General features: G+C 38.0%; 1 protein-coding gene across 1 annotated transcript in view; it reads right to left on the reverse strand.

Moving 5' to 3' along the window:
• The window catches only part of kcnab1b (potassium voltage-gated channel subfamily A regulatory beta subunit 1b), a 59,715-nt gene extending 51,208 nt beyond the window's left edge, over positions 1-8,507 (reverse strand). The window contains exon 1 of the mRNA XM_052128772.1: positions 7,564-8,507. Coding sequence (XP_051984732.1) covers positions 7,564-7,778 — 215 coding nt within the window. The 5' untranslated portion in view covers positions 7,779-8,507. The remainder of the gene's footprint in view (positions 1-7,563) is intronic.
• Between the last annotated feature and the right edge of the window lie 7,653 nt (positions 8,508-16,160).

Genomic DNA, 16,160 nt, shown 5'->3' on the forward strand with positions numbered 1-16,160 from the left:
TTCTTGATGTAAAAAATCCCGACCTACTTTTTTCTTTGTTGAATATCCTGTTTCACTTGGAAATACATCAAGTAAAATGGGATGTGAACGTTTCATGTTGACTTTTCCCACTACCCCCCAAAACTCACAGACACTTTTCTTAATACCCAGAGCATAAGATACGGCATTTCACATATCTGTGGACATCAAAGTTTTTTCAACTATATTTTAAGCCTCTCTAATGTCAAAGAGATTGTTACTGTGATTATATTGCCAAAGCACTGAGCTTCCAATCCACGATAACAAACATAGAGAAAAAGAGTATAGAAAACAGAAAGTAGCGTGTTTGCTCTGTACTCAGATAAGATTGGTTTATGGCTCACAGTGTGTGCAATTTGTTCAATTTAAAAACAATTTCTCCTATTTCAGCTTAATATGGAGAGACAACTAAAAGTAGGCCAATTGAATGCCAATTTCCCTTGAAAAGTGTTAACACTGGTAACGCTTTGTGGCTCTACCAAAACATTCGCCTGTTTGAGCATCATGACCAGACTAACACCAAAAGTGGGAGCCAGGGAGAGTTTTTGGGAAACCAATTTGAAAATAGACAATATTTTTGCAATCCCTTTTGCTTGCAGAAAAAAGACCAACTGCACCTTAAAGTCTAGAAGTCAAATGTAACACTCAACAAGCACCAAATGTGGGGAAAATGTGACTTTGGTTAGTAAATAAAAGTAACTTTCTATTGGTCTGAAACTTTGTTAGGAATTGCAAAATTATGCATTGTTTAAATCACAATGTAAAAACAATAGTCTGACTGTCACGAACCCCGCTCCCTCCCTCCGAGCTTCCATGCTCGCTCGAGCTTCGCACTGCTCGCTGAGCTCGACGCTGCTCGCCTCGAGCTTGCACGCTCGTTTTGCTCCCTCGAGCTTCCACGCTTGTTTTGCTCCTACGAGCTCTCCTGCTCGTACACTATCTCCCCCCTCGGGCTCACATGCCCGCTCCCAATTGTCAGAACATTATGTATACCTGCACTCGCGTCATCTGCACTCCTGTTCATTGCATACACTTGCACTCGTCCCTATCACCTGTCATTGTTTACACCTGCACTCGTCTCTATAAATATCACAGCACATTCGTCTCCCGCTTGTTGGTTATTGTGTTTAGTTTCCCGTCTCTTTGCCCCCGCTAGTCTCGTATAGTTTAGTACTCCTCTGGTTTACCCCTTAGCTTGCCAGCTCCCCAGTCTCTTTGCTCCCACTAGTCCCGTCTCGCTGATTCTGATTACCCCGGCTTTGACCTTACGCTTTCCACGACCTCTCTCTTTGGATTTGCCCCTTTTATATTCTCCGATTCCCCGGCTTCGACCTCTCGCTCCCCTTGACTACTCTTCACTGGATTTGCCCCTTGATTGTACTTTTGCCTGCCTGCAATAAAACGCAGTTTTGACTTACATTGTGACTGTCTCTTCTTGTGCGGGTTACACTGACATTCACTGTTTTTATCTTGCGTAAGCGACGACGAAAAGATCTACTAACCATCTACAAAGAAATTCTAAATGACCTCCAAAGAAGGTGAGAAACTTTTTTTTAATCATTTTATCTCCAGAACAATACATTCCTTGTGAAATTGAAATGCGAACTTCAGAAACTAAATCAGACTGTATATTACATGCATTATTCCTTTGTTATTCTTTCTTAGAGATCCATGGCCAGTAAATGTTCTTAATTTCACAGCTGAGGCAGAGAGTCAATTTTGCACCCTTGGCAGAAGTGAGAAATAGTAATAACTAGAGAACAGAAGGGAGACTGGGACACTGATTTACTTCCATATCACACATTTATTCATTTAAACTAGAGCTGTCAATTGATTAAAATTTGTAATAGAATTAATTACATGGTGTCCCGATTAATTAATTGCGATTAATCGCATACAAATATTTGCTGAGAAAGCCCCTCATATAACAATAACTTAATATATAATGATTAGACATATTCATATCAATATATAATTATACAGTTATTTTTAAATATTTAAAAATTATATATATAAATATTCAGATAATTAAAATGCTTTACATTCCTGTAGCAGAAGAGTTAATCATTAATAAGACAATACAAAAAGCGGTTTCAGAATACAATGTATTGTTTACTACCATATTATTGATCATAAATCAATCAATTTCACAAGTATATTTGTCAATCAGTTTGAGATATATTATGAGGGCTTGTTTAAGGGCCCATCAATTTACACCTACGTCAGATGTCTCGGGTGTGTTGCGTCATAAACATAAAATGTTTAGGTCACTGTCTCAAGTTAAATATAGTTCAATACTCAATCTTTAAACACATCTTGAGATCCCTTAGATCGCAATTGCGCTCCTTCTAGTTTTTTGAACGCAAGAACGTAACGCATGTTTGTGTTGTTCTGCCTACTGAAGTGTTTTCTTCACTGTTTAAACTGTGTGTTGCTCATACTGCTGAAATTTCACTTACTGCCCTCTGGAGTAAACAGTTGGTACTACAAGCTTGCATTACTCTGGAATCTTCCTTATTATGGTCCGTCGGCATGCGATTAATTGCGTTAATTTTTTGTAAAATGAATCGCACTGAATTAACGCGTTAAATCGACAGCCCTAATTTAAACTAATTTTACTCACTTTGATCACTCAACATACACACTCTTAAACACACTCACACATACTGGTGCTTCAGAAAAATGCAAGAGGAATCTCTTAAAAAAATTTAATGTTTACAAAAAGACCTGAGGTTCTATGCTGTCAGAGCAATTACAATTTATAAAGATTAAATCACTGTGAGTGACAGATGATTAAACCACAGAGACAGATATTTGTTCTCCAGGACATTCGACATATCCAAATAAACAGAGGGCCATTACTCATGGTTAACATTGCCTTGTGAAAAGAACCTATATAAATCGGCAAGAGAAAGTCGTTCCCTGCAAGCAATTTGTTTGCTTGCAATGTGCCTCTCCATAAGTACTGCTTGGAATGTCGTGTTGACATGTGAATTGATTTTGACCTTAATAAGTTGAGGTAATTAATTCAATATGCTGTCTCCTCAGCTTTTTCCCCAAGACGCTTCTATAATTTTATCACAATTCGTTATTTTAAAGGGGTCATATGATTTAAATTTTTTTTTTTATAATTTTTTGTGCAGGAAGGGTTTGCTGTCGGATCTACAATAGGTTGTGCTGCTCCATTTTTAAATAACAGCCTCTTTGCAAAGCCTGCACTGCACTGACAAGTTCACACAAAAATTCTGTGCTGAGATGTGCTGCAGAAACCTTGTTAAACTAAACTTCATTCATTCCTTCAAAACAATGGGATACTTCGGAAGGTCATGCAGAGTTGCAGGTGCTACTCACAACCAGGAACAGCACAAGGTTTGGCAAAGTTTTAAACCACATTTCACATTCAGCTTAAGTTATTTTGCTGTTTAGGAATAATAGTATCTATGCCACCTTCTCATTATTAATTCACCTAGCTGATATCAGAAACTAGACCTTTGTTTGCAGCTTAGTGTAAATAAATTGACTTTTTGGACAGGAGAGGAAGTTCTGAGTTCTCAAAGTTGTTGTAACATACATGCTGGCGCTGGCAATGACAAAGAGGTGAAGATGGAGAACCCAAGTGCAGTTTATTTACATACGTGAAAACCCTAACTCCATACATGAACTAAACTGAACATGGCATGGCATGGCATGGCATGGCATGGCATGAACAACTATATACACATTCAATACTTGACAATGGCAAGCATGAGGCTTAAATACATGACATGGCAGAACAAGACAAACAAGTTAACCAATGAACAGACAGAACTATAAACAAGATAACAAGACTAATACATTTAAACCAATGACAAACTAGAACTGATAATGAGTAACAAGACAATAACCAATGAACACAAGACACATGAACATGGAGGGAAACAGGAATCACATGACTAGGGAACACATGACATGAATAGGAACTAAACTTTTGAAAATAAAAGACATGAACTACATGAACACACACATTAAATATTACAGTTGTAGTATGTTTTCATACTACATGAAACTACACTGAACAAATCATTTCTCATGATGTATTTCATGATTCTTAATAATGTGATTAAAACATTGAAAGGGTAGAATAGATTAATAAATGTCAAACACACATGGGTAAAGATGTACAAATATTGTCAAAAATGTTGGCTAACTGATTAAGTTATGACATCTCTTATACATATAGATCAGGTGGGGTTTATTCGGGGACATAGCTCTTCTGATAACATTAGGCGTTTCATCAATGTCGTGATCAGTAGCGAATGATTAGTGTCACGATTCACCGTTGTCTGCTCAGTGTTTCTCCCCTGTCACCTGTCCCGAACTACACTTCCCATAATCCCCTGCCCTCATCACTGCCAGTGTCATTGTTCTCACCTGTATGTAATTTAATCATCATCACCCTACTGTATTTAAACCCTGTTGGTTGTTCATTCATTGTCAGTCGTCAAATAATGTTATGGTTGTCCTCTATGTTTCTCCTGCCTGTGTTCGCCGTGGATGTTTCTCAAGATTATACTTTGTTTTCCCCTCGTGGATGTTTTGTTTGTTCACAGTATTGTTTAGTTATTTTTAGTTATCCTGTTCACTGTTTGTTCCTTTATTAAAAACTGCATTTAGATCCTCACTCCTCGTCTGCCCTCGTCTGAATCATAACAATTAGTCTCTGGTCGCTGCCATCTAACTTGATGCTGAAAATGTGTTTGATATGGTAGAATGGGATTATCTTTTTAAGATTTTGGAAATGTAAGGGTTTGGGAGTACAATTATTGGTTCGATTAAGTTACTTTATAGACACCCTGTAGCAGCGGTACAAACAAATGGATTCATTTCTGATTATTTTACTCTGAATAGGGGCACTCGTTAGGGTTTCCCTCTTTCCCCATTATTGTTCTGTCTTACCCTGGAACCATTAGCAGCCGCGATAAGAAAGGAGGATGATTTTTCAGGGGTGGTGGCGGGATATGGGGCGCATAAGCTTCTGCTTTACGCAGATGATATTATTCGTCTCTGACCCTACTAGATCTATGCCTTGCCTCCACAGAATTATTCATTCCTTTTCCAATACAAAGTCAATTGGTCTAAATACGAAGCATACTGTAACAGCTTTTCAGCCGGGCATCTTCCAGTGGCACAAACAGGGCATTAAGTATTTGGGTATTTTATTCCCAGCAAATTTGTCTGATTTAGTCTGAGTTAATTTTGACCCTTTAATAAAAAGGTTTTCGAGCAATGTAGACAGGTGGGCTTCATTACATTTATCGAAGATTGAGAAGGTTAATGTTATTAAAATGAATTGTATTCCAAAATTCAATTACCTGCTACAGTCACTCCCTATAGATGTCCCCCTCTCTTATTTCAAGTAGTTTTATAGCATAGAGAAGTTCTTCATTTGGAGTGGTAGAGGTCCCAGACTACATTTCATCAAATTAAATAGGCTGACTGACAAAGATGGGCTAGGCCTACCCAAGATTTTGTTTTATTATTATGCATTCCGTCTCAGGCATTTGGCTCATTGGTCACTTCCACCTGAAAGAGCCCCTCCCTGGTTTTTTATTGAAAAGAAAGTCCTTGCCCCGATTTCGCCTCTACAAAGCCTTTCTATCAAACGAACCGGAGAAGTTAAGTCACACCCCGTTATTTCACATTTGCACGTAATTTGGACAAGAGAGGCCAGAGTATTTAATTCAGACATTTATTTAAATGTTGCCTCAAGCATATGGCTGAATCCCAAATTATGAATCAACAAGTCCCCTTTCTGTTCGTCAGATTTGATTGTGAGAGGGGTTACTACATTCTACTACAGACTCTGTATTTTGGGTGATAGGGCAGTCATCAATTTTGGGGATAATCACATTCAATATTGGGTTCTGACCAATGTCATGATCGGCTGGCAAATAATTTTATGGGGTTGGAAGTCGAATGGAGTGCCCTCTTTTTCATGTGGTGTGTGGAAATGGGGAGCGTAGCTGCATTTGATGAAGTGGTAAGTAGATGTCTGGGATTTAGGGACTAAAAAAATGTGGTAGTTATTTAAGGGACTCGCTGGGAGGAGATGTGGAGAGTGAAGTTTAGTTTAATTATGTATGTTTGTTGTTATTATTATTATTTATATGTCTTTTTTTCTTCTTTTTTGGTGTGTGTGTGTGTGTGTTGTTCGTTGGGGGTCAGGGTGGGATTTTATTAGTGGGGTTTGAATGTAAAATGTTAATTCCTGGTATAGGCGTTTGGTTTTTCTTTGTCATGTACATATGAATCAATAAAAAAAATTCATTACAAAAAAAAAAAAAAGGTTCACCCTATTGCCCAGTTGTGACCTTTGTCCAACAGCTAATGTGTCAAATTAGAATAATGCTTGGAACACTGCCAGTTCTCAATCATTATGGAAACTAGCAGCTATGTGATAATAATTGTTGCATGCTTGTGGTATACTTGTGTCTCAATTGCAATGAATTATTTCCAGCACAAAAACCATTAGTTCACACCTCCCCCGCATATTCTCACACCACACACACACACACACACACTTGTTCTCAATTGCCAGCTACAGTCTTTTCACTAACTGACAATTTTACACAAATGATTTCTGTAACCGCTATTAGGTTTTAATGTGTTATAAAAATCTAAACCTCTGCTGTCACACAAAGCACAATCTACTTTCACTTTATCAAACACTCCACCAATTACATTAGCAATCACTCCATTAAGCAAACAATAACTTTATCAATTCCATCAATTACCTTAATGTAAGTCAGAGTTTACTAGAAAGGGTTATGCAACTATAACTTTAGCTTTATCTGTAACTATATTTTATAGAAGCCTTTTATAAGTGATAGACACAAAGGAATAAAATGGAATAGTATTTAATAGATTTAATAGAACAATATAAACAGAACTGTACAAATCTGAGGTCGTTATTAAAACCATGACTTAAGTTTGAGCCGTCAGTGTTGAAAAAGATGGAGTACTCAATTTAGTCACACAATTTATAAGAATAGAGGCAATATAACATGTAATAAGATGTTTGTGGATGCTTATTAAATAGAAAGAAATCTATTTACTAGAATCTCTCAATCGTGTCTCCTAGACAGCCATGAGATTAAATGGAGAGAAAGATTTTTGTTGCTTCTCTAATTTTCCTTCTGAGAAAACGTCCCAGCAATTTCACATGTCTCCCCTAGTTTCATAAGGGATCAAAAAATGCACAACATTTCTGCAATCAACATTTCAACATTTCTCATCCAATTCTTCCCAGAGCAAATTATCCAACCAATCCACATTTTCTGCTTTTAATCTGCCTTTTTTTTTTTTACAAGTATAAAAGCTTTAATTTAATAGATACTCTGTATGTCAACAATTACTTTAATTTGATTCTATATTAATTTCTAAGGAATAAGGATAAACATGAAAGAAACATAACACCATTAAGCCTACCAAGCTATGATGGAGCAATCATTGAGCAAAATTATTTCCTCTGACTAGTGTCCTGGTGATTTCCACAAGTTTCCGTACCTGTACTTCATGCCGGTAAGTTTCCCAGTGGACTCTTTAAGAGAAATATGGTGTCTGTGTGAGAAGGAACCCAGACTGCGAGCGATCAGCGCCACTGTTCGGAACCGAGCCCGTGCTGCGCTAGCCGTGCTTGGACTCGAAGTGTTCTGCTTATTTGGTTCGCTTGTCCGCGGGGCCTTAAGCCCGTGATCCGTACATGCAAAGGACACCTGCATGGCTGTTAACTGTAGAAGAACTGGCTCAGATTAGCAGGGGATATGACACTGCTCGTCCTGGAAGTTCTGAAGAACAAGGATGCAATTCTGAAGTGCAAAAATCAGATCCCAAAGGTGGAAGAGTTCAGAGTCACCTTCAAGTGAGATTCAAGAATGGAATTAATAAATCAAAGCTCACTCTTTCTTGCCTCATGCAGCTCTGACTCTCGTCTTTGCCGTTTAACAATAATGTGCTCTTCACCCTGTGCAAAACTGCTTTGTCTCTCACTCCTATCTTCCTTTTTGTCACTATTTCCCCTCCAATGGTCTTAGCTGAACTGCCACGGAGATCCTCCCCAGACAGAGATGGGTGATGATGGGTAGAGGGTGGGGGGTGGGGGTTTCTTTAGTTTTCTTCAGGCAACACACCACACCGAGACTATAAGAGCTGTCAGCATGCAGTGCAGGAAATGCACAGCAATGCAGCAGGCACCAAACTGGATGACTGATAGACCACTGAAACTCCAGGACAGAGCAAGACCCCTTCCAAATCTGGTCCACCCTGTGAGATACTGAGATGAAAGGTCAGAACATAGTAAAACCGCTCTGTGTTCCGCATCTACATGTCCTCTTAAAGGCGAATGCAGTTGGCTGGCACTGAAAACAGTCAGTTTGATGAGGAAATATGTAAACAAAAGCCGACAGGCAGAGGAGGCGACAGAGAGAGAGAGGAAGAAAGAGGATGCTGCATGATCACTGTGCCTGGAAGTGAAGCAAATAGAAAGAGTGTGTGTGAAAGAAGAGGCATGAAAGCAAAGCATGTGAGAATGATGTTCAATCAAAGACGATCAGGAAGGAGGAGGAGGAGAGAGAGAGAGAGAGAGAAAGAGAGAGAAGCAGAGGAAAAGAGAGAGAAAGAGGGGGAAGAGAGAGTGAGACTGCATGAGGACTGAAATAACTGCAGTCTCTCACCAGCGGCTCAGTGCACAGCGATAGTGAAGACAATCCATCTGGATGGGACTATGTGTGTGTGTGTGTGTGATATGCATGGACACCCTAATAATGCGGATGTCATTCACATTTTCAATTGTGCCACAGTACTAAAACTGAACAGTGTATGATGCAACAGTTAATCACTGACACAATGTCTTGATATTTTTTGCAGATAAAACGCTTGTAAGAACATGTAGCTGGGTCTTCTACAAGTCAAATAACACACAAATGTGCAGCCTCCATGTTAAGGCAAATCTCCTATTTTGGGATTTATTTTTCTATAGTTTCTTGATGTTATGACCAAAGTTCAGCTATGAAGCTCTATTTGGCTCAAGCTGATAGGTTCTTTGAACTTGTTATCTGTTAGCTAATTGGCTCGTTCACATGGCATTAATCAGCTGGCATGGTGTAAGCTGATTGATTCTTTCACATGTAATCAGGTAACCAATCAACTTGCGTCTCTTTTTAATTCATTTAAATTCCTCAGTTTTGCAGATAAGCCAGTTTCACTGCAGTACGCTGCAAGAGTTTTTCTCTGAAACCCACCTCCAACCAAGTTCCACTGTTTAGATCTGCCACAAGGGAATTATTTGTATGTCTATTTTTTCAGCAGCATGTTCAACATGCTCGAAAATTGTGATTTTCAATTTTCAATAGAGCAGCAGTGTAGAAGATCTTGTCTGCCAAGTCCAATATCCTATCAATATGTCATACCCACATTAACATGCCAAACTTTTCAGACAGTTGTTATCGCTGCACTGACTACATTTACATGGACATGAGAACGCGTCTTATTGTGAGAAAGCGGTTTATTGCGAGACGACAGCGTTCCTGTTTACATTCACTGTATAAGCAGCATACTCTTTACTCCAGTTACTATACATTTGGCTCGATCATTAAGCAGCTTTCTCCACAGCAACACAATTTCCCCACGCCACGACACTAACAAATAACAAATAAAAAACACGAGATCCGAGAAAGACTTTGCTATTTTATTATCTGTTGGTTTGCTTTATTTCCATATAATCCAGAGTTGTTGCTGTGTTTGTTTCCTTCATGTTCTATCACGACCTGCAGCTGCATTGCACTGCAATAGTGGGTTTGTTTCAGGAGTCCTATCCCACAATGCTGTCTTGAACTCTGCTTCTTAAGTCTCCCTCTTGCTGCAGTAAGTTTATGACAATGTAAACAACTGTGAACCAAACTGAACCCGAAATCTATAGACCCAGATGCATTGGCGATACTCCAAGACAATACACACATGCAAAACATGTATGGGTTCTCATCAATTCTAAACCTCCTGTGTCCGATGAAAACCCGAAGGTATGCTGAACCGAACCTGGCCCAAAACCCCACAGTTTGTTGGGTCTTGTTGGGCTTAGATTAGGTAGCAAAAGTCTATTCAGAACAGAATTCCCTGAGGACATTTTCTGGCAATTCTCTCCTAGAGCATTCCAGAATCAACATGACAAAACATCACTGGGGCAACCTTTTTTGTGGCCAAACCAAATTTCAACCTTGGTTCAGCTGTTAAATGTCACTCTGATGCCACATTCTAATAAATGTGGAGTATTCCATTACTTTACCCAAAATGAATTAGTTGATTCTGTCATCATTTCCTCATTTCTTTATCAATTAATTTTTATATTTATTGTCATGGGACACAGTTGATTTATGGCTCAGAAATTAGAAAAGGACAAATAAAATGTCCATGAGAGAAATCCTCTTTTGGAGTGCTATATCCCAGGTCTTTCGATGCCGTTTGATCGCTTTGAGGAACAATGTTCCCATCTGCCTTAACAGTCAGATCTTGAGCCCACTTAAACATTCTCAAGAACCTTATGGCAGCTATGACATCAGTGATGCCAAATGCTGTTGGCTTTCTAATGTGTCTTGTGACTGATTATGACATTCTAACAATTGTATGAATATTTTTATAGTTGTGGAGGATTATTATACACAGCGTGCACAGTTATTAGGCAATTGATTATTCTGATCTTATCATTATTTACATCCATATTTTCCAACTCCAAACCATATAAACTTGAATGCTTATTGGATTCAATAATTTTCAGGTGATATGTATTTGCGTAATGAGGGAGGGTATGCTGAAAGTGACTAACACTTTATATCAAGGTGTGCATAATTACTAGGCGGCTTCATTACCTCTAGCTAAAATGGGACAAAAAAGAGATTTAACTGACACTGAAAAGTAAAAAAATTGTAAAATGCCTTTCAGATGGATGCAACACTCTTGGAATAGCTAAACTGAGGCGTGCCCACCGGACAATCAAACGTTTTGTTGCGAATAGTCAACTGGGGCACAAAAAAATGCATGAAGAAGAAAAGGCGCAATTAACTGCAAAAGACTCAAGAAGAATTAAACATGAAGCTACCAGGAACCCATTATCCTCCAGTGCTACCATATTCCAGAACTGCAATCTACCTGGAGTGTCCAAAAGTACAAGGTGTCAAGTGCTCAGAGACATGGCCAAGGTCAAGAAGGCTGAAACACGACCAACACTGAATATGTTAACAAGTAGAAGCATCAAGATTGGGCAAAGAAATACATGAAGACAGATTTTCAAAGGTTTTATGGACAGATGAAATTAGTGTCTTTTGATGGACCAGATGGATGGGCCCGTAGCTGGATCACTAATGGACACAGGGCACTAGTTTGAGTCAGGCGCCAGCAATGTTGAGGTGGGGTACTGGTATTGGCTGCTATCATTAAGGATGAGGTGGCTGGACCTTTTCAAGTTGAAGATGGACTGAAACTCAACTCCCAAACCTACTGCCAGTTTCTGGAAAGTACTTTCTTCAAGAAGTGGTACAGAAAGAAGTCCTCAGTATTCAAGAAGGCCATGATCTTTATTCAGGACATTGCTCCATCACATGCATCCAAGTACTCCACTGCTTGGCTAGCCAGCAAGGGCTTCAAAGATGCCCAAATAAGGGCTTGACCCCTTCCTCACCTGACTTAAATCCTACTGAGAACTTGTGGGCCCTTCTCAAACATGAGATTTAAAGTGAGGGAAGACAATACGCCGGTTTGAACAGCATTTGGGAGGCTGTGGTTGCTGATTCAGCGAAAGTTGATCGTGAGTAGATCAAGAAACAGACAGACTCCATGGATGGAAGGCTCATGGCAGTTATTGAAAAGAAGGGTGGCTATATTGGTCACTGAATATTTTTGAAAGGCCAAAAATGTTATTTAATTGTCATTTTGTGTTACTTATTTGTTGCACTTACTCTAAAAATTGAGAACAAACAATTGAGTTGGGAGAAATACTTTTAGTAATTTAGTTGCCTAATAATTGTGCACACTTACTGTATATATTCCCCTGGGAAAGACAAATCATTTCCTTTGTTAAACTTTCAGGTTTGAGGTTCAATAACATTTTGGATTGACTGAGAGTATTGGGTTTGTTCAACAATACAATTAAACAATACAATTTGCCTAATAATTGTGCACACAGTGTATGAATTATTGTTGTGTGAGTGATATTTATATCTACATATGTATAATCTACATATGTAGTGCTATGTGTGTGCCTACTCAGGACTCCCTCCATCTGACAGTCTTAACTGAGTGTAAGTGTGTCATTAAAATAAGCTTAAGCTGATGCTGTCACACTTTGGCGTCCCGTATGGAAAACTATTCTGGCACCCTGAGACAAAGATCACTCTAAATGTCCCCCTGACAATGAGACTCAGTCAGAGATAACCCACTTTATTACGCTCCGTCCAAATAAAGAGCTCGTACAGGAAATTAGTTTAGTCAAACGTGGTTTCGAAAGAGCTCTCAGAGGACCCTTGCTGCCTCATTTTAAACTTCTTAGTTTATCTTATACATTAGTGTTAGCTAGGAAAGTTCCTCTCCAAGAACAGTCTAGAAAGTGACTGATTTAAAAACATAATTAAATGTGAGAATCTGGTGTGGGCACCACAATAAAGGTATGTTCATAATGACAAGGATTTTATTGCTGGTTGTGGTGGGCAGTCCTACAGCTGGTTGCCTTAAATGTATTCCTGCGCTGTATAACTGGTAGTGGCTTTTGAAAATATGATCACAAATGGGATGTGTTGCCAGTAAAAAATTGAAGAAATCCATTCTCTTGCTGCTAAAAAGAGGGAAATGTGTCTGTATATAAATTGCAGCAGTTCATAATGCATCATGTCACGAACAAAATGAACAATTATTTATGCATAAATCAAACTCACTTGGAATACTGACAATTTTTGACATGTTCCTGGAAGTGCGCAGGGATAAGTGCTTTACAGAGGGAAATTGCTCACAGTTACTATTAATTTCTCTATCTTGCCTGCATTGAAATGGTTACTTCACCCAAAAATGCAAATTCTCCCATAATTTACTCCCCTTCATTGTATCCAAAGTGTATGAATTTCTTTCTTCACCAGAACACATTTGAAGAAAAATAGAAGAATATCTTAGCTCAGTAGGTCCTTAAAATTCAAGTGGATGATGACTTTTGAAGCTCCAAAAATAACAGATACAGTAGTTAGCATGTCAACAAAAAATTAGTCTTGTAAGGCGACGCGATCGTCTTTGGTGTGAAATATATAAATATTGAAGTACTTTTTAACTGTAAACTTTTAACAACAGAGTAGGAGGAACGCTGTTCAGAAGCTTAGTTGGTTTTGTTTTAGATCTGTATTTGTATCTGTTTCTTTACTCACAATGGTGCATTTGTGTGCTTGTCCTGGAGGTCTCAACCAAGAGATGAATGTGAATGTGAGAATGTGAGACAACATGCAAATGCATATCCGTGACACAATAGACCGCGTGAGCTCCAACCTCTCTTGAAGACTACCGGAAGCAAAGGTTTATAGTTAATAAGTACATAAATAATCATCTTTTTCACACCAAAAGTGATTGTATCTCTTTAGAAGAAATTAATTTAACCGCTGTAGTCGTATCAATGACGTTTATGCTGACTGTCTATGATTTTCGGAGCTTCTAAGGCCTAATCACCATCCACTTGCATTTTAGGGACCTACTGAGCTGTGTTCTGGTGAAGAAAGTCATACACACATGGGGTATCATGAGGGTGAGTAAATGATTTTCATTTTTGGGTGAACTATTGCTTTAACCACAGTATCATTCTCACAGGGGTTGGATCACTTATACTCCAATGCCTTCACTCCCATTGGTAGTTCCCACATTACTTGAGTCATTTGCATAAGAGTAAACCTTTCTCATTGCTGGGCATGTCCACATTGCATCGCTAATGATCACTATCATTCATATCTGCTAAAACCTATGCAGATGGTTTGTTTTTGTTTTTGCTGTAAATGAGCTTAATGCCTCTGTAGGGTATTACATATATAATTTAAATATGTGGACGGAGTCAGTTAAAATGGGTATTTGCATGCATGATAAATTTAGGAGGGAATTTAGGGTCTTGAAATATGTGAGCAATGGACTAGATTAAACTGTCCTTATCGTACCTTATTAGGTAATGAAATGTATAATGGAATTTAGTCATGTTCGACAACCATTATAAATTAGATAAATGATAAATAACTAGATTATTTGTCTTTAATAGATTCTCCACCATTGAAATCGTAATACAACATCTAGTTGTATCAGCTCACAATTTCTACTGTAAGGAATTACCTTTAATAAGTGAATTATGATTAATTGTTGAAAATAATATCACATATATTTAGGTACAGCTTTGAAGCTAAATCTTTCAGAAACAGGGATGAGATTATTTCTCAAAATATACCACAGTCAAGTCATCTTTGAACACAGACAAACTTTATTACTATTCTAAACATAAATCTAATCTAACATATACAGTATATATACATGAGACAGGTTGGTGAAAAGTGACAGAATGTGAAATAACTGCTCAGTGCAGTGAAAATGAACTTTACGGAGTTTGTTGACAATACCTTAAGAACCATTTATCCTTCTTTGAGTCTACATCGATTTGTAATCGGATTACCCAAATGATTGAATTAATACACCAGCACTTTGAGCACAATATTGGAGATGTACTTGCTTGTCTTTGTGGTGTTTCCTTGCGTTCTTTGTGTGCCTTGGTTCTTGGTCGAAAGTTCATTCCGTCAATCAGAAGTGACTATTCAGAGTCACATTGTCAACTGGGCTGTCTTTTCCGACAGTTGAGTTATGGTCCTTTGTTTCAGACCCTCTCAAAAATAGTGCATATTTAATCATGAGATTTTATATCTTGAGAATGGTACAAGAGACATGATATTAATTTTCACCAGATTTTTCTTCATACACCAGCGAATGCTTACATACTAAACATATGTTTTTTTTATAGATCTTATACGTGTAGGTAACAAAACATGAATATCCTGGTTACAAAATCATATTGGTCATCATTTCATTTTATCAAGTTAAGCCTTATAGTTACCATTCTTAGTAGAATGAGATGAATCGTTCAAAATTAAAGATTATATTTATCAGTTATTGGTGATTGCACATCGCTACACACATTTTAAAGAGGTACATCAGGCTATAATCATTAATTTGTCAGTTATACAAGTTACCACAGTTCAAAGTGATTTTCACCATTATCTAGCAAGGCTAGATTAAGATGAAATGTCTTAAGAGTTTTGCAAATCTGATGGTCCTGGTAGCCTTACAAAAGAGAAGTCTGTTGTGGTGGTCCTTGTGAAGGCCAGTGATTAACGACGTTGAAACATTCCAAACTGAAAGGCTGTTTTTTTCTCATTTCAAATCATGTTGGTGGAATTCTTCTGCATATATAATCTTACACCTCTTAAAGACCATTAGATGGTATGTTGAATATACAAACAGTTTGAATCCGTAATCTCTCAATAACTGGCCATGGAAATGAGCTATGCAGGACCCCAAATAAAATTCTCAACCGTAAATGAGTGAAAGCACTTTGGATAAGGAACTAAAAAGTGTTCAATTAGCATATTATTGGGCCTTTTTATGTGAATAATAATACATTTAAAAGTTTGATTTTAAAGACATTTTTGTTAATTGAACAATTTTGCCACTGTGTTGGTTCTTCAATTGATGTCTAATGTTAAATCTGGCCCCGAAGCAAAACCAGGTGAGGACCACTCCATTGAAGACCTTAGTGGGCCCCCAGAAAACAACCCTGGCAGAATATTCATCAACATCTGTATCCTCTCCTCTGTATTTTATGGCTGCTGATCAGAGTTAATAACGTTATTTTACCCAGCAGTAGTCACTCCTCCTGGTTCTAGCAAAAGAATAGAATGATTCAACTGACTCATGTGTTTCAAAACATAATCAACATTTTATAATGTGATAGACAATATTTACCATTACCATACATTGCTTTCACGCACTGATCATACAGGCACTTGTGCTTTCATTCCACAAACCCAAAAGACATGATCTAAAAATGAAAAGTG

The sequence above is a fragment of the Xyrauchen texanus genome, chromosome 6 (genome assembly GCF_025860055.1).
Source record: "Xyrauchen texanus isolate HMW12.3.18 chromosome 6, RBS_HiC_50CHRs, whole genome shotgun sequence".
Lineage (NCBI taxonomy): Eukaryota > Metazoa > Chordata > Actinopteri > Cypriniformes > Catostomidae > Xyrauchen > Xyrauchen texanus.